At 42.6% G+C, this 20,292-nt stretch overlaps 1 protein-coding gene across 3 annotated transcripts in view; it reads right to left on the bottom strand.

Moving 5' to 3' along the window:
* Positions 1-20,292, bottom strand: part of LOC106589502 (myosin phosphatase Rho interacting protein) — a 75,167-nt gene that overhangs the window by 35,632 nt on the left and 19,243 nt on the right. For all 3 annotated transcript variants that reach the window (XM_014179564.2, XM_014179563.2, XM_014179565.2), the window contains exons 4-7: positions 10,311-10,462; positions 9,926-10,191; positions 5,806-6,247; positions 2,521-2,647 (exon numbers count right to left, since the gene is read on the bottom strand). In XM_014179564.2, coding sequence (XP_014035039.1) covers positions 2,521-2,647; positions 5,806-6,247; positions 9,926-10,191; positions 10,311-10,462 — 987 coding nt within the window. The remainder of the gene's footprint in view (positions 1-2,520; positions 2,648-5,805; positions 6,248-9,925; positions 10,192-10,310; positions 10,463-20,292) is intronic.

Below are 20,292 nucleotides of genomic sequence, written 5' to 3'. Positions count from 1 at the left end.
AGCATCAGTAATTCTACAATTGTTGTTAGCCCAGCTAGCATGGACACTGACAGTTGTGAATCTGATGGAGCCGAAGAGTTACTGCCCCCTTACCCGGGAAGCACCGAACAGACAGGGACGTTGGACCATCAAAGAGGCGCAAATATGATGAGAACCACATTGATTTGGGGTTCATTTATATTGGGAGTAGTGCCTTTCCTCAGCCACAGTGTGTTATATGTGCAAAAGTACAATCTCACAACTCGATGAAACTCTTGCGCAGACATTTAGAAACAAAACATGCCCATTTGAAAAATAAGCCACAGGAGTTTTTTGAGCGAGAATTAAGACGACTTTCGAGTAGTAAGACGTATAAAAGCAACAGATACCATTGATAAGAAGGGGCTAGGAGCGCCTTATATGGTGAGCTACCAAGTGGCTAGGACAGGCAAGTCCCATACTATTGCGGAGGACTTAATTCTTCCTGCTGCCGTGGATATGGCTGGGACAATGCTGGGGGCAAAGGCCCAAAAAACTATACAGACAATGACTTCATCAAACAACACTGTTTAATGACGCATCAGTGACATGGCAGGAGATGTTTTAAAACAATTACTGCTTCGCATACAAGCCAGTGAATTCTATGCGTTACAGCTGGATGAGTGAACAGACGTGGCGGGCCTGGCACAGATCCTGGTGTATGTCCGTTATGTTTATGGGGGGTCAATTAAGGAAGACATCCTCTTCTGCAAACCAGGACAACAGGAGAGGATCTTTTTAAAGTACTGGACAGCTTTGTGACATCAAATGGACTTTGGTGGTCAAGATGTGTTGGTATCTGTACAGATGGTGCAAAAGCCATGACAGGGAGACATAGTGGAGTGGTAACGCACGTGCAAGCAGTTGCTCCCGACGTCACTTTGGTACACTGCAGCATCCACCGAGAGGCTCTTGCTGCCAAGGGAATGCCCGACAGCTTGAAAGACGTCTTGGACAGTACAGTGAAAATAGTTAACTTTGTTATAGCAAGACCCCTGAACTCTCGTGTATTTTCTGCACTATGCAATGATATGGGCAGCAACCATGTAACGCTTTTACAACATACTGCTGGATATCAAGGGGCAAAGTATTGACACGTTTTTATTTTTTTTAATTGAGAGACAAGCTTAAAGTTTTCTTTACTGACCATAATTTGCACTTGTCTGACGACGAGTTTCTCACACTACTGGCCTATCTGGGTGATGTTTTTTCTCGCCTGAATGATCTGAATCTAGGATTACAGGGACTCTCCGCAACTATATTCAATGTGCGGGACAAAATTGAGGCTATGATAAAGAAGTTGGAGCTCTTCTCTGTCTGCATTAACAAGGACAACACACACGTCTTTCTATCATGGTATGAGTTTTTGTGTGCAAATGAACTCAAGCTTACGGACAATGTCAAATGTGATATAGCGAAACACCTGAGTGAGTTGCGTGTGCAATTACGCAGGTCCTTTCCCGAAACGGATGACACAACTGGATTCGTTATCCCTTTCATGCCCTGCCTGCAGTCCACTTACCGATATCTGAACAAGAGAGCCTCATCGAAATTGCAACAAGCGATTCTGTGAAAATGTGATTTAAATCAGAAGCCACTGCCAGATTTCTGGATTGAGCTGTGCTCAGAGTATCCTGCCTTGGCAAATCGAGATGTTAAGACACTGTTGTAACTACATGAGAGTGGATTCTCGGCCCTCACTAGAATGAAAACTAAATACAGGCACAGACTGTGTGGAAAATTATTTAAGACAGACTCTCCAATACAACTCAACATTGCAGAGTTATGTGCCTCCTTTCAAGCACATCCTTCTCATTAACCTGTGGTGAGTTATTCACCATTTTCGATGAACAAATAAGGTTTTATATGTAAGATGGTTAAATAAAGGGCAAAATTATTGATTATTATTATTATTAGTGCACTGGACCTATAAGATCTCTGTCAGTTCCCACGAGCCGGGTTGTGACAAAAACTCACACTAATTCTTATGTTTAATAAATGTGGCATATAGTGTGTGTGGCAGACTTACAATGATGGCAAAAAACAACATTTGAGAGTGCGCTGATCCTGGTGCTAGAGGGGGTATGCAGCTGGAGGTCGAATGTTTGAAGGGGTACGGGACTATAAAAAGTTTGGGAACCACTGACGTAGAGCAAGCGTGAAAAATCACAGCAAAATGTTTGAATGCCTTTTTCTCATAAATGGGATTATAAATGTATACATTTTTTAAATCAGGATTACTTCCCCATGTTTCCTCCAACTACAGTGCATTATATGCCATTTTGAAGCTCTGATTCTGTACTTTTATAAAGTTTGGGAAACCCTGAACTACTAGACAATGTTAGCACTGTCCTGAGTCAGCTAGGACAATCAGGTGCTGCCCCCGCAAAAGGCTAAGCCTGTACTCATACCCTAAGACCTCTCTAAGATCAAGTTCAACTGAATGGGTTTAAAGGGGGTACAATCTCTGTACCACACATACACACAGTGCTGTAGTTGTACCTCTCTATGGAAGCGTCTGTGTTCGCTGCGGCCCTGTCTGGCTCCAGTCCTCCCAGCCTCCTCCACCTCCATCCTCTCTGCATTCTCCAGCTCCAATGCCTCCAGCTTCTCTATCACCCCAGATCGACTAGAACACATATGGAACGAGGTTAAAGGTCAGCGGTGAAGGCTAGAGGTCAGAGGCCTTTAGTTTAACTTTTGTTTTGTGGATTAAAAAAAAATGGTACAATGGTTTTGGGTATGGCAAAAAAATAGACTTCCTTCTCAGGTGGAGAGAATAGATTAACTTTGTTGGATACTGTAGTTTTTCCTGTGTGTGTGTGTGTGTGTGTGTGTGTGTGTGTGTGTGTGTGTGTGTGTGTGTGTGTGTGTGTGTGTGTGTGTGTGTGTGTGTGTGTGTACACACATGTATGGGTGTGTGGTGGGTAAACGTTGCATAATTCACGTTTATAAGTGAACATTACAATACACTGCTACATGAAAGTTGAGTAACAGACATGATGACATAGAGAAGGACAGTTTAGGCTCATACTCCTGTGACTGTCACCCCAACCTTTCCATTCCAACTTCTGTAAACACAGCACAGACATGCAGTGAAACGATAGATACACTGGCAGCTTTGATGTATTCCCCCCTCACGTCTTTCGTTCTACCCTCGGTTTATGAGGGGCGAGAGTCGCTTGTAAATATTAATTTTTTTTTTTTTACTGTGCCCTTATTAGGGGAATCCTCGGTGGTAGCTGGCTTCCTTACAAGGCAACGAGTGAGGGAGAGAGAAAGGAAGAAATGGAGAGAGAGAGAGGACGAGAGGTATTTTCAGTCACATGACTGTTTGCACCCCACCAGCCAGTGAAGAAGCCGAGTGGCAGTGTGTGTGTGTGTGTGTGTGTGTGTGTGTGTGTGTGTGTGTGTGTGTGTGTGTGTGTGTGTGTGTGTGTGTGTGTTTGTATTTGTGTGCAATAATTATGGAATAGAATGCTAGTTGGCTGCTGGGGAGCAGAATGGCAGTGTTCCAAAATGAAACCAAATGGACCAATTTTTATCAGTCTACTGGACATTCCTGATCTCTTCCTTGCTCTCTCGTTAAGCTCTTCCTCTCAGGCCTGGTTTTGGATGAGGGGATGAGGTGGGTGGGTGTGGTGTGGGTGTGTCCGCTTAACCTCTTGACCCTTTCCTAGAACAGAGCCAGGAGCGGATGATGGGCGAATGGAAAGTACAAAGCCTGTTTATTCAGTGTGTTTATGCTGAACCTCAGCCCTAATAAAACTGCAGGGAAAGGTAATTATTACAGTTGAAGTCGGAAGTTTATATACACTAAGGTTGGAGTCATTAAAACTCGTTTTTCAACTATTCCACACATTTCTTGTTAACAAACTATAGTTTTGGCAAGTCGGTTAAGACATCTACTTTGTGCATGACACAAGTCATTTTTCTAACAATTGCTTTCAGACCAATTATTTCACTTATAATTCACTGTATCACAATTCCAGTGGGTCAGAAGTTTACATACACTAGGTTGACTGTGCCTTTAAACAGCTTGGAAATTCCAGAAAATTATGTCACGGCTTTAGAAGCTTCTGATAGGCAAATTGACATCATTTGAGTCAATTGGAGGTGTACCTGTGGATGTATTTCAAGGCATACCTTCAAACTCAGTGCCTCTTTGCTTGACATCATGAGAAAATCAAAAGAAATCAGCCAAGACTTCAGAAAAAAAATTGTAGACGACCACAAGTCTGGTTCATCCTTGGCAGCAATTTCTCAAACGTCTGAAGGTACCACGTTCATCGGTACAAACAATAGTAAGTATAAACACCAAGGGACCACACAGCCGTCATACCACTCAGGAAGGAGACGCGTTCTGTCTCCTAGAGATGAATGTACTTTGGTGCGAAAAGTGCAAATCAATCACAGAGCGGCAGCAAAGGACCTTGTGGAGATGCTGGAGGAAACAGGTACAAAAGTATCTATATCCACAGTAAAACAAGTCCTATACCGACATAACCTGAAATGCTGCTCAGCAAGGAAGAAGCTATTGCTCCAAAACTGCCATAAAAAAGCCAGACTATGGTTTGCAACTGCACATGGGGACAAAGATCGTACTTTTTGGACAAATGTCCTCTGGTCTGATGAAACAAAAATAGAACTGCTTAGCCATAATGACCATCGTTATGTTTGGAGGAAAAAGGGGGAGGCTTGCAAGCCGAAGAACACCATCCCAACCGTGAAGCACGGGGGTGGCAGCATCATGTTGTGGGGGTGCTTTGCTGCAGGAGGGACTGGTGCACTTCACAAAATAGATGGCATCATGAGGTAGGAAAATTATGTGGATATATTGAAGCAACACCTCAAGATATCAGTCAGGAAGTTAAAGCTTGGTCGCAAATGTGTCTTCCAAATGGACAATGACCCCAAGCATGCTTCCAAATTGTTGCAAAATGGCTTAAGGACAACAAAGTCAAGGTATTGGAGTGGCCATCACAAAGCCCTGACCTCAATCCTCTTGAACATTTGTGGGCAGAACTGAAAAAGCTTGTGCGAGCAAGGAGGCCTACAAATTGATTGTATGTAAATGTCTGACCCACTAGGAATGTGATGAAAGAAATAAAAGCTGAAATAAATCATTCTCTAATATTATTCTGACATTTCACATTCTTAAAATAATGTGGTGATCCTAACTGACCTAAGACAGGGACATTTTACCTGGATTAAATGTCAGGAACTGTGAAAAACTGAGTTGAAATATATTTGGCTAAGATGTATGTACATTTTCGACATCAACTGTACATACATAACTCGTGAGAAGTATAACGGAACTGTGGAACGCAGAGATTCAGCGATTTCACCAAGCACAGCCTTTTCCTTTTGGTCTGAGTGTGTGTGTTTTGACGCAGCTTCGTTGGGGGTGTGTGTGCATCACAAGGCTGTGTGTGTGTGTGTGTGTGTATCTGTGCAAGTGTGTTTAGAAGCAGAGACCGTGTGTGTCGCTGCATCATTGGAATCTCCACTGATGTCCTTCCAGGCCACAGCGCCTGCTGGTCTGTAACCTGGCAGTCAGACAGCAGAGTTCACTAACCTGGTTTACCAGACTATACAAGTACCTGATTAACAGCTAAGGCTTTACTTTGATAAATATATCCCAGGTAAGAAACGGTGACTGAAGTCTGTAACCTTCTTTTATTCTCATTAGACTGACCTCTTAGGTCTGAACATGGGCCTTTCTTTTTTGTCTCTCTGAACTAAGAACAGACATGCAAACATATGGACAGACAAAGACAGACTTGCCTCCTTTCGGGACTGAACACGGCCTCTTTCTCCTCACCAGGACTCCTCACTCGACTCCTCTTCTCTGCCTTCCTGGCCTCGGCCTCCAGCCTCCTGGACCGTGGCGTATCATTGTGCCCGCTGTGGCCTAGCCCTAACCGCCCCGCCGGGTGGCTCTCTGTGCTGGTCACCGTGCTGCCGCTGGCGTCAGAGTCCAGCGAGCTAACAGAGCCACTGATGTGGGAGCCGTTGGACAGCAGGGAGCTGCCGGAGGGGAAAGGGTCACTGGGGACCGGGGAGAGGCAGCGGGGCACCCCGCCCAGGCTGGAGCAGGAGCCCGTGGGAGACAGGAGGTCGTGGTGGGGGAGCGGGACTGAGCCGTGGAGAGGGAGGCCGCTACGGTCCACCTCGTCACCGTTGACTGAGCCGGCGTCCGAGCCCCGACCCACGGAACCACAGTCACCTGGAAGAGGGAGGGGGTGGAGGGTCAAAGATGGTGAAGGATAGATGAGAACAACAGTAGAAAAAGACTCTCTTACCATCTCTAAATTCTAATGTTATAATATTTTACAGCTGTGTAGCTTGCTAACACAATTACTATAAATAATGGGGCCAATGTGTGACATTGGGATAACTTCAAAATGGTTCGAAACAAAAATAAAATGATTTTTTTATGCAGTTCCACATGTGTACTTAGAGGAATATATGCAAACAGGCCCCTAAATCCACCTATACATCCTTTAAGCAGGGTTCATACAGACATTGGCAAGTCAAATTCAAGGACTCTCAGGTACTTTTTCACCTCTATGGAATCGGTGTCCCCCCGCGGGACGGTTGAGCTAACGTAGGCTAATGTGATTACCATGAGGTTGTAAGTAACAAAAACATTTCCCAGGACATAGACATATCTGATATGGGCAGAAAGCTTAAATTTTAAAGCGCTCAATTAACATTTAAGGACCTCAATGTTAAAATGTATCATTTATATAATTGGACATATAGGGATTAATATAGAACCCAACCACTAAAAAGCATTCAAAAAGCTTTTTTTTTTTTTTAAAGTAGGCCATCACCACTTCAAGAATAATGCATTGATATTCAAATTATTATTACATTCTAAAATGTGAGAATAATGTGAAATAAATTGGATGCATGCCGATTTTTCTGTAGCCTGTGTCCGACGCAGGCACACATAATAAAGCCAGGAATAGCAGTACCACTAATCTCAACCATCACTGTTTTTACAATGAGAAAGTATCCAAAAACCAGGTTCCTTTTTGTAATGGAAGGATTGGTATGGAAAGCCAAGCTGAAGCCAGCATTAGATGTTATTGTCCTCATAATAACCGCACATGGTTTTACCGCAAAAGAGTAGTGCAACTAGGCTTGAGCGGTATCCAGATTGTCATACCTTCATACTGACCTTGTGCCTTACCTCAAAATTAGGTAAAACCGGCACTGAACACAAGGGGCGCTGTTTTCAAACCCCACTGATACTCGGTAATCCAAAGATTAGCAATGCTAACAGGTATGTGTAGAATCCCATAGAGAATACTAACTAGATGCTAACGAGTGCGTTGCGAACAATTTGTACAGTTTCTGACCTAAACTATAGAAGTATACAAGTAACTCAAAAATGCTACTCACAGTTTGCTGCACGCACAAAACAAATATGTCATGTTATTTCATTATCAGATCATAGTGTGAAGTAGCCCACTAGGCTATGTCATTTGTTGTCATTATATTCAGAATAATTCATCAGAATAGTGTTGGGTGTTGTGCAATAGTCTATCCTACACAATTGTGCACAGTAGACAGTGTCCAATCTGAGGCACAAAAACATATGAAAACATGAACACATTACCTTGATGCATTCTCTGTTAAATCTAAAGACACCCTGCTGTAAATCAAGCAGATAACAGATGATCAACATAAATTCGCTAGGGATTTTAGACAACGTGGATCCAGGCACAACGGTCTTCACCGACGTAAGAAATGAGACACCAAAATATTCTGGACATTCCTCGCCAATACCTTTTTTCCAGCAACAGCTGTTCGTCACTTGACTGTCATTCAGAAAATTCCTTCCTAGATCAGATGATGAGGTATGAAAATATCTTGCCGTAATTATACAGCTCGATACCAAATGCGCATCCAACAAGTATTATGTATAATTATTAAAAGAACCACGTTAATGACAGTATCGATTTAGGTTGTAAGCATCAAGGTAAGGTGACTCTTTCGGTTAAAAGCATTCGATTTTGCAATCGCATACATAAACTGTTTTCACCTCGTAACATAAGGAAAAACTAAATGTTCCGTAGTTACACTACATTTCTGAGATCGCTATACAAAAAACAGTTTGACCGATAGATCCAGGATTCAAGTTCAATGTCTAATTTAACTGATTAATGCTTAATGGATGATACAACAACAACTTACACTGCCATAAATAACAGACAGAAAAGTCATGTTTTATGTCACATGATTTTGGACAAATTCATCAAGACACCAACGATGATAATGGTATTGAGTGCCCTCCGTAATTATTGGGGGAAATTTGTTGGATGCATTTGCTGTTCGTTTTGGTTGGTTTTCAGATTATTTTGTGTCCGATAGAAATGAATGGTAAATAATGTATTGTTTCATTTTGGAGACACTTTTATTGTAAATAAGAATAGAATATGTTTCTAAACACTTCTACATTAATGTGGATGTTACCACGACTACAGATAATCCTGAATTAATCGTGAATAATGAAGAGTGAGAAAGTTAGACGCACAAACATCATACCCCCAAGACATGCTAACCTCTCACCATTACAACAACAGGGGAGGTTAGCATTTTTAGGGGGGAGGGGGGGTATGATATTTGTGCATCTGTAACTTTCTCACTAATCATTATTCACGATTCATTTAGGATTATCCATAGTCGCCTCCCGAGTGGCGCAGCGGTCTAAGGCACTTCATCGCAGTGCTTGAGGCGTCACTACAGACCTGGGTTCGATCCCAGGCTGTGTCACTGCCGGCCATGACCAGGAGACCCATTAGGCGGCGCACAATTGGCCCAGAGTAGTCTGGGTTTGGGGAGGGTTTGGCCGGCTGGGATTTCCTTGTCCCATCGCGCTCTAGTGACTCCTTGTGGCGGGCCGGGCACCTGCAAGCTGACTCTGGTTGCCAGCTGGACGGTGTTTTCTCCGACACATTGGTGCAGCTAGCTTCCGGGTTAAGCGAGGAGTGTTTCAAGAAGCAGTGCAGCTTGGCAGGGTTGTGTTTCGGAGGACACATGGCTCTCGACCTTCGCCTCTCCCAAGTCCATACCAGAATTACAGCGATGGGACAAGACTAACTACCAATTGGATATCACCTAAAAGTGGTAAAAGTTTTTATTTTTTAGTAGCATCCACATTAATGTAGAAGTGTTTAGAAACATATATTGTAATCTACAATAAAAGTGACTCCAAAATGAAACAATACCTTATTTACCATTAATTTCTATTGGGCACAAAATAATCTGGAAAAACAACCAAAACAAACAGCAAATGCATCCAACAAATTTTCCCCAATAATTACAGAGGGCACTCAATACAATTCACTAGTTAATTTAAAACCTATGCTTAACCCATTCCCATGGTTGGTGTCTTGATAGATTTGTCCAAAATCGTGTGACCTAAAACATTACTTTTCTGTCCTTGCATTTATGGCAGTGTAAGTTGTCGTTATATCATATAAAAGTTTACTAGTTGAATATGCATTTAAGTGAATTTATCCCAATACTTTTGGTCCCCTAAAAAAGGGGGACTGTTTACAAAAAATGCTGTAATTTTTAAACAGTTCACCCGATATGGATGAAAATACCCTCAAATTAAAGCTGACATTCTGCACTTTAACATCATAGTCATTGTTTCATTTCAAATACAAACAAAAGAAGAAAAAATGCTTCACTGTCCCAATAATTACAGAGGGCACTGTAGCTATGTCCCACTTATATCTTAATGTAATGACATTAAATAATGTGGCAGATTATTATCAATGACTTAACAGTTCTAACAAGTTGTCCAGAGTAGGCCATTCTCACCGGTATCCTAGTTTATACTAAAGATGAGGACTATGGGGCTAGATGTGCTGTGGTTCCTCCATACCTGTAGAGGGTGGTGGTGAGCCCAGCAAGGGCAGGTCAGCAGAAGGCCACACGGCCGCCCCCTCAGCCTCTCTCTGGCTCAGCTCCTCCTGCCAGATGATGGAGCTGGAGTCTTGAACCTTCTCTGAGCCCGCCTCAGGGATACCTGAGCCCGTCACAGCCACCTTTGCTGGTCCTGGCTCCTGAGAAGTGGTGGGCTCCACCTTGCGTTTCTTCTTCTGGTTCTGCTTGTTGGTCCTGGGATAAACCACCAGCTGTTCAGTCCACCTGGGAAAGAGAGAGAAGAACAAAATGATAGTGAAGGCATAGAGAACACACACACACGTAAGCACACATACATACATACATACATACATAACACACACTACACACACGCATGCGTTTACCCATTGATGATCTCTTTGTTCTCCCCTCGTATAAAGTACTCCTGTTCAGGAGTGATGATACAGAGAGCGTTCTTCTGGCCCGTCTTGGGCTCTGCGTCAATGACGTCAGCACACAGGTTCATATTTACCGTGCCCTGGGGCAGCGTGCTCGGCTAGACGGGGAATAACAGAGAAACAACATTCAGTCACAAGTAATGGCCAAACCTGACATGACAGACTGTATACCAGGGTAAATACCAGTAGAACAGGACAACAATCAGTAGAATGATGAGGTGATTGCCTTGTAGCAAACTGGGAAGAACAGTCTACAGTCTGATTAGTCTCTTTCAACAGCCACAGTTGAAACTACAGCTTTTAATAGGTGCTGAAGGGGCATGGGGTCTTAGATCTCCGTCTGAGCCTAAGGGAAACTTCTACCCGGAGCTGCTATATAACAGGTGGATAGATATCACAACGTCTGTTTTTCCTCCTCCATCCCTCCCTCCCTCCTTCACTCTTTCCCACAGACAGAGGACGTATACAGCCCCTACTATAAAGGTCACGTATCCGTTATCGATAGGTTGCCGGGACAATGGGGGAAATCCATACAGTTCCAGTGGAGTAAATGGAGGAGGTGACAGCCCTGGGAGGCTGGACTAAATAAGTTTGTGTGTGCTTGTGTGGTACTGCTAACGCACGTGGTTCTGCATATAAGTGCATGTTTGCCTTTGGAGAGGCACAATTTAGCCCTGTTTCTCCCAAACTCCATATTGCCCTGCTACCGCCTAGAATTCCCCCTGAACCCCAGCATGGTCTCTCTAGTTCAGTGAGATTCCTGTAGTGTTGTTATCAGGCCCAGACTGAACTGTGCTCTGCCTGCAGATGTAAAACAGGTGCTGTTTCTCTCCTTAACTCCTTTTAAGGCCATTCACATGGATCCTGCTTTAATGCAAGCTGCCAGTAAACCATGAGGGCTTCCAAATATGGCAATTACACTGGGTCACACTCAGAGAAACTTAGAGTACAGACTGCAGCAAGCTAGTCTCTTTACTCTACGGCGAGGGGGAATTTTGCGCTGAGTGAGTGAGTGAGTGAGTGAGTGAGTGAGTGAGTGAGTGAGAGAGAGAGGTAGGAGGGGAATGTCTCATAAAAGATGCACCTTTCTATCTCTGTGAAGGAGAAAGCATAAAGGCATTACACACTTTTCCCTTGTTCCCCTCAAATGGTTGTGGTTAGGACTGGGGGAAGATAACCTGATCCTAGATCTGTAGCTAAGGCCAGGGCAAGTCCAACCCACATCGAGAGAGAGAGAGGGCCAGTCCAGTCCAGTGGCTGTGTGTTCTTTGAGTATGTATACGTCGTCTGATCTGATACTGGCATCAACACAAAGACTCCTCCATCTGCCAACCCTGCCATTCATCCTCTCTGGCTGAGTCCCAAATGCCACCCTATTCCCTATATAGTGCATTACTTTTGACCAGAACACTATGGATAAAAAGCAGTGCGCTATATAGGGAATAGGGTGGGTTTGATTTCTCCACTCCAGATCCAATCCCATATCCTCCTATTGTCCTCCTATGGGGCCGGCTATGTTTAGCTGCACGGGGGTATTATTATCGCTAACAACTTTCTCACAGACTGTCTCTCTGACTCTGTTCACAGTTTCTACGAACGGGACACACAAAGAGGCAATTAAACACTGCTAATAAAGCTAGCAAACGCACCAAAATATAACGTTTTTAAACGAGCAGGTCTTTATCCTCACAATGAACAAACTGTCAAGTAAAGTATTGAGATTTTGGTGGAAACTTGGGCATTCCCACTAGTTCAATGCTGATGAAGTACAACTTCTTTCTCCAACTGCCAGTGCCAGCCAAAATGATTTGATGAATGGGCTTCATCATATCATTCCAAAATGGTGTCAGACTGAGACTCGCAGAGCCAGCTTTAGAATTAAGTAGAGTACACCCGCTCCATAATTGCTACATTTTTCTGGGGAGATTTATTGCCCGGGCCGGTGGCAAGTAGCGTAAGAAACCAGCACCTGCTCTGCTCAGGGGTGAAAGGGAAGCAGCAAGCTGCTGTTTTATACGGCATATGTGCCTCGACATGCCGCTGCCCTTCGTGCTGCATCAAAACAGAACACACACTACTCCTACCCCTCTTTCCACAGGCAGGCAGACACTGTCACTATAGCTTTGACTCCCATGGGATGAATACCATGGTTAAATATCTCAGTCAGGGAAATAAAATTACATTGTGAATTCAACACTGTTCATAGACACTGGTCCCAGGCCATAGGGAAGCTTCAAGATAATATCTAATCTGTTCTCTGTTGTAGCATTATATCAGTCAAAGTGTGGGCTGTGGAGAGAACTGAATGGTCCCGTTTCCTGTCCCTATCCTCTCAGTCATTGACCCTCCGGCTCAGGTTCTCATCAGAGACTGAGGAGCTGTAGTCCTCCTTCTTGGGAGGTCCGCTTAGATTAAAACTAGCATTTGAGAACTGCCCAACTGGTGTCAGTCAACTACCCAAGGGACTGGTCAGCGGCAACATCTCAGGGACCGGTGTCGGTCCACGACTCAGTGTTTGAGAAACACTCAAACCTTCACGTTTCTGTCTTTCTCAGGTTCTGTCTCTCTTGCCTCCTTCTCAGTCTCTCACCTACTCTCCTTCTCAGATGATCAAATGTACAACACGTACAATACTGTCTGATGTAGTAAAATTACATTATGCTACATTAGATATGGGTGCTTGTAGTGGCAGGCTGTGTGTATGTGGAATGTTTGGGTCTGGGGCATATCTGGCATTTTCATGTGGTTTTGGGGTCTACTGCTCTCTCCGTTTCTCTAGCCTGTTAGTTACTAGGAGCCCGCTGCACTTCACCAAATATGGGCATATCAGAGGAATGCTGTGTAGAGCCTAGACCTCTGAGCATCTCCTTCTCAGTCCGTCTCATCATGGGCTAAAATAGTTCAGTTCTAAGAAGCCACTGCCCACTCGCATTAAACATCTTGAGTGAAATCTTCCCTTAATAATACTTCCCTGAAAGTTGCCTCGGCTTTATGCGAGTCACACAAAAGCTCTTATTTTTCATCCTTTTTGTAATTATTTTGCTTATATCATGTGTCAGACGCAAAACACAAATACATTCTGGGGAAATGTGGCCCTCCAATTGACGTACTATGCACGTCATGGTTCCATAGCAACAAACAACCTGCTCAATAAATCATGACATCGGTAGATCATTAAGATCAATGTATCTAGTATCATGTGAGATAGCTTCATATTTACAAAGATTCATCAGGCTGCTCTGGTCATTGTAGATGTTTCCACCAGTGTGGCTTCCAGCCATTCTACCCCTGTGGGTTTGGCTGGGTTGCCTAACTCTGGCCTCTTCAGCTGGCCAAGAGCACAGGAATTACTAATAGTAACAACCACTCTGAGCAAGAGAAGGGCCACAGCAGTCCATATTGGGTATTTTATGGGGTAGAGCAGTAGACAGTCCATCAGCCCAGGGGAGAATCAGGGCTGAGCTTCATATTCTCTCTGGCACATTTTCTGGTACATTCCATCTAACCTAATATGTGCCTAGCTAGCTAATAGCCTAATGTCAGTCAACAACTTCCTCAGAGTGTCTAAAATACACACCATCCAGGGATTCCGGATTCCGAAAATGTGGCACCGGACAACGTGAACAGGAAGATTTTAATGTAACGGCCATTAGAAACATTTACTGGACCAATATGTATTAGGGTGTCCACCCATGGTGCTCAGAATGACATAAATCACATTTAGATTATGGTAACAGAACAAGCAACTCATAATGATAAAGCCAATAAAAAAAGTTATTTTCAAACATTTGCCAAAATGCAATTCGCGGGAAAACACCAATCAAAACAGCACACCTGATTAGAACGGTTCCATATGTGACAGAGATGAAAATGTCCTTTAGAAACTTAGAAAGAGGGGGGATCTTAAGATGCAACAACTAGGATGGGTTGCTAATATGACCAGGATTGTGAAAGTTGATATGAAAACCAATAGAACAAGAGAGAAATGGCGTAGCGGTGGGTTCTATAGGGAAGTAAATTGAAATAAATTTGCCAAAACTATATAATTACTCCTGTCTTTAAAAAAAAAAAGATTTCACCTTTATTTAACCAGGTAGGCTAGTTGAGAACAAGTTCTCATTTACAACTGCCACCTGGCCAAGATACAGTTTCACATGGAATTAACAAACATAGTCAATAATACAGTAGAAAAAGTCTATATACAGTGTGTGCAAATGAGGTAATATAAGGGAGGTAAGGCAATAAATAGGCCATGGTGGCGAAGTAATTACAATATACCAATTAAACACTGGCGTGATAGATGTGCAAAAGATGAATGTGCAAGTAGAGATACTGGGGTGCAAAGGAGCAAGATAAATAAATAAATAAATACAGTATGGGGATGAGGTAGTTGGATGGGCTATTTACAGATGGGCTATGTACAGGTGCAGTGATCTGTGAGCTGCTCTGTCAGCTGGTGCTTAAAGCTAGTGAGGGAGATATGAGTCTCCAGCTTCATTGATTTTTGCAGTTCGTTTCAGTCATTGGCAGCAGAGAACTGGAAGGAAAGGCGGCCAAAGGAGGAATTGGCTTTTGGGTGACCAGTGAGATATACCTGCTGGAGCGCGTGCTATGGGTGGGTGCTGCTATGGTGACCAGTGAGCTGAGATAAGGCGGGGCTTTACCTAGCAAAGACTTGTAGATGACCTGGAGCCAGTGGGTTTGGCAATGAGTATGAAGCGAGGGCCAGCCAACGAGAGCGTACAGGTCGCAGTGGTGGGTAGTATATGGGGCTTTGGTGACAAAACGGATGGCACTGTGATAGACTGCATCCAATTTATTGAGTAGAGTGTTGGAGGCTATTTTGTAAATGACATCGTCGAAGTCGAGGATCGGTAGGATGGTCAGTTTTACGAGGTTATGCTTGGCAGTATAAGTGAAGGAGGCTTTGTTGCGAAATAGGAATCTAGATTTAATTTTGATTTAATTTTGGATTGGAGATGTTTAATATGAGTCTGGAAGTAGAGTTCACAGTCTAACCAGACACCTAGGTATTTGTAGTTGTCCACATATTCTAAGTCAGAACCGTCCAGAGTAGCGATGCTGGACGGGCAGGCAGGTGCGGGCAGCTATCGGTTGAAGAGCATGCATTTAGTTTTACTTGCATCTAAGAGCAGTTGGAGGCCACGGAAGGAGAAATACAGAAATACATTTAATCATTCAAAATACTTCATCAGAAAGCATAACTTAGCCGCAGAGGAATCGAGGATCATTAGCTTCTTTTTAAAAAATAGCTGTGGATTGTTTCAAATCACAAGCTGGTAGGCCTTTGCCTACTTGGGATGCCTGCAATTTGTGGTAGCAGCAATAGGCTCAGGGGTGAAAGTAAGGCGATACGGTCTGGCACTGCATCCCGGCAAAATACATAGTGGGGGTACCCCGTACCAGTAAAACGTGAGCCTATCACAATATTTAAAACAAAATGTAAAGAAAACTGTATGCTATTAGACCACTATTTATCATTACCGCATGTCAGAGGCATTAAAAATGAGTGAGTGGGCTTGAAAATGGTTAAGACAAAAATACTGAAATTTGGCCAAGGCATAGATGATTGGCCAACACCCAGACCTCCACAGACAGCAGTGGACGCATAAATTCTGGCCTAATGACAATCAGCAAATATTGTTACACTTTTTAGTGTTTTGTGTAACAGGTGTCTCTTTCCATTCACCACTGTTTAGAGGCTGGAGATATGTTGCGAGTGGATGAACCTGCGCAGGTCGCCTAGTAAAGTAGCCCTTTGAAGGGATTGCTGCACAATCAGATGAAAACATCATGACTGGTTGGGTTTATGCCATAATAAAAGGTTATACATTTTGAAAGTTAAATGACAAATCTTTAGACTAGGCCGACAGTAATACTATTGAATGAATAGGGATTTTATATGTAGTTCTATGATTAGGCCAATAAAGAATGTTGGTGCAAGCACCTGCACATATAGGAGGTCCAGTACCGGGAAGAAATTCTTTCTACTTTCACCCCAGAATAGGCCTAGCTGATTAATGAGTTGTGCTTGTCTGTGAAAAGCATCTAAAATATGTGTGAAGATAAGTATAACTATGCTGAGTATAATTTAAAATGTTGAGACAAGAAGAAGGGGACGGGTGAGTGGCGAAGATATAGGCGAGCGAGTCTCTCTCCAATTCTTGAGTAGAGGTCGACCGATTAATCGGAATGGCCGATTAATTAGGGCCGATTTCAAGTTTTCATAACAATCGGTAATCAGTATTTTTGGCCACCGATTTGCCGATTTTTTTTTTACACCTTTATTTAACTAGGCAAGTCAGATTAAGAACACATTCTTATTTACAATGACGGTCTAGAAACGGGGTTTAACTGCCTTGTTCAGGGGGGATTCGTTTTTGCAACCTTCGGTTACCAGTCCAACGCTCTAACCACCTGCCTTACATTGCACTCCACAAGGATTAACAGGCTGACTACATGTAACGCGAGGGCAGCAAGAAGCAAAGGTAAGTTGCTAGCTAGCATTAGACTTATAAAAAAAACTATCAATCTTAACATAATCACTAGTTAACTACACATGGTTGATGATATTACTAGTTTATCTAACGTGTCCTGTGTGGCATATAATCGATGCGGTGCCTGTTAATTTTCATTGAATCACAGCCTACTTTGACAAACGGGTGTTGATTTAACAAGCGCATTTGCGAAAACAGTACTGTCGTTGCACCAATGTACCTAACCATAAACATCAATGCCTAACAGGAATATTTAGACTTAGCCACCCGTTAGATAAAATACGGAACGGTTCCGTATGTCACTGAAAGAAAAAAACTTTTGTTTTCGAGTTGATAGTTTCCGGATTCGACTATATTAACCTGTTAGGGCTAGGGGGCAGTATTTGCACGGCTGGATAAAAAAATTTACCCGATTTAATCTGGTTACTAATCCTACCCAGTAACTAGAATATGCATATACTTATTATATATGGATAGAAAACACCCTAAAGTTTCTAAAACTGTTTGAATGGTGTCTGTGAGTATAACAGAACTCATTTGGCAGGCAAAACCCTGAGACATTTTCTGACAGGAAGTGGATACCTGATGTGTTGTATTACCTTTAAACCTATGCCATTGAAAAACACAGGGGCTGAGGAATATTTTGGCACTTCCTATTGCTTCCACTAGATGTCACCAGCCTTTACAAAGTGTTTTGAGTCTTCTGGAGGGAGATCTGACCGAACAAGAGCCATGGAACGATGATGGCCCATTAGACATCTGATGAAGAGAATCAAAGGTAATGGATTATTTACATAGTATTTTCGATTTTAGATCTCCCCAACATGGCAGCTAGTCTGTATCGCAACGCGTATTTTTCTGGGCGCAGTGCTCAGATTATTGCAAAGTGTGATTTCCCAGTAAGGTTATTTTTAAATCTGGCAAGTTGATTGCGTTCAAGAGATGTAAATCTATAATTCTTTAAATGACAATATAATATTTTACCAATGTTTTCTAATTTTAATTATTTAATTTGTGGTGCTGACTTGACTGCCGGTTATTGGAGGGAAACGATTTCCTCAACATCAATGCCATAGTAAAACGCTGTTTTTGGATATAAATATGAACTTGATAGAACTAAAAATGCATGCATTGTCTAACATAATGTCCTAGGAGTGTCATCTGATGGAGATTGTAAAAGGTTAGTGCATCATTTTAGCTGGTTTTAGGGTTTTGGTGACCCTGTCTTTGAATTGACAAAACATTACACACAACTCTTGTAAATGTACTGTCCTAACATACTCTAAATTTATGCTTTCGCCGTAAAACCTTTTTGAAATCGTAAAACGTGGTTAGATTAAGGAGATGTTTATCTTTCAAAGGGTGTAAAATAGTTGTATGTTTGAAAAATTTGAATTTTGACATTTATTTGGATTCAAATTTGCCGCTCTTGAAATGCACCTGCTGTTGATGGAGTGCACCACGGGTGGGACGCTTGCGTCCCACCTAGCCCATAGAGGTTAATTACCTAAGGCTCGTATTTCTGTGTGTTTATTATATTATAATTAAGTCTATGATTTGATAGAGCAGTCTGACTGAGCAGTGGTAGGCAGCAGCGGGCTCGTAAGCATTCATTCAAACAGCCCTTCGCTGTGCTTCAAGCATTGCGCTGTTTATGACTTCAACCTGGGTGGGTATAATTTGTGGAACATTCCAACAGGAATCTATTCCAAAAACTTCGTAAATAACAAGGTTTCCAAAAAACAACGCATACAAAGTTGAATAGCGGCAGAATAAGATACCGGGTAGGGAGTGGTCTATTTCATTACGTTTTTCACTAATCACGTTTATTCCGAAAAATGTCTGTCCTCACTCTGGTTGCCTATGGACAAACATTAAGAATAAGCTACGTGGTGAGTTGATGCCTATTCGGCAGCTAGTTAGCTAGGTTTGTATGCGTTGCTACTTTGTATGCGTTGTTGGTTGGCAACCTTTTACTTTACGTTTTTTGGAACAGATTCCTGTTGGAACGTTCCCCAAATTATACCCACCCCTTCAAGCCTATCAACTCCCAAGATTAGGCTGGTGTAACCAATGTGAAATGGCTAGCTAGTTAGCCGGGTGCACGCTAATAGCGTTTCAAACGTCACTCGCTCTGAGACTTGGAGTTGTTTCCCTTCCTCTGCATGGGTAACGCTGCTTCGAGGGTGGCTGTTGTCGATGTGTTCCTGGTTTGAGCCCAGGTAGGAGCGGGGAGAGGGACGGAAGCTATACTGTTACACTGGCAATACTAAAGTGCTTATAAGAACATCCAATAGTCAAAGGTATATGAAATACAAATCGTATAGAGAGAAATAGTCCTATAATTCCTATAATAACTACAACCTAAAACTTCTTACCTGGGAATATTGAAGACTCATGTTAAAAGGAACCACCAGCTTTCATATGTTCCCATGTTCTGAGCAAGGCACTTAAACATTAGCTTTCTTACATGGCACATATTGCACTTTTACTTTCTTCTCCAACACTTTGTTTTGCATTATTTAAACCAAATTGAACATGTTTCATTATTTATTTGAGGCTAAATTGATTTTATTGATGTATTATATTAAGTTAAAATAAGTGTTCATTCAGTATTGTTGTAATTGTCATTATTACAAAAACAATCAAAAATAAATTGGCTGATTAATCGGTATCGGTATTGAAAAATCATAATCGGTCGACCTCTATTCTTAAGCATTCATTGTGTGAATTTTTGGCCGTTTGATTGTCTATTTTGATATAATCCCCATCAGAGTAGAGATGAATGCGATTGAAATAACCTATATTTTCATCATATTTTCGACTGTTTTTAATTTGTCAGCTTTATGTAGCCTATTTTTACTTAGTTGACAATGGAGCCTACTGCTACATTGGCCTATAAGCTATGAGTTCCATGCGCTCTTTTCTTAAACCGGCAATGGATCAAGGTGTATCAATGTGTCCATATGGCAGAGGCTGGTGCTAGCATTAGTTGAATTTCTGCTTTTTGATTTGTATAATTTTTCATTCAGATTTTTACGATTAACCACGTGACAATGATTTTGAGAAACTAAAACGTTATTATTGAAAAGAAACTGTTCCACGAAAATGCGCACACGAAAATCATAACTGGCATGCAGATTGACAGAAATGGAAGGATAAATTGTAAGCTTCCCCAACTTGAAACTCACACGCCTATAAAGTCTTTATGGCCTCCCGAGTGCCACTAGATATTCTGGGTTCAAGTCCAGGCTCTGTCGCAGCCGGCCGCGACCGGGAGACCCATGGGGCGGCACACAATTGGTGCAGCGTTGTCCGGGTTAGGGGAGGGTTTGGCCGGCAGGGATGTCCTTGTCCCATCACTCCTGTGGAGTGTGCGGGCCGGGCGTGTGCACGCTGACACAGTCTTT

The sequence above is a fragment of the Salmo salar genome, chromosome ssa28, assembly GCF_905237065.1.
Source record: "Salmo salar chromosome ssa28, Ssal_v3.1, whole genome shotgun sequence".
Lineage (NCBI taxonomy): Eukaryota > Metazoa > Chordata > Actinopteri > Salmoniformes > Salmonidae > Salmo > Salmo salar.
The sequence above is the reverse complement of the archived record's forward strand: the minus strand, read 5'-3'. Positions and strand labels throughout refer to the sequence as shown.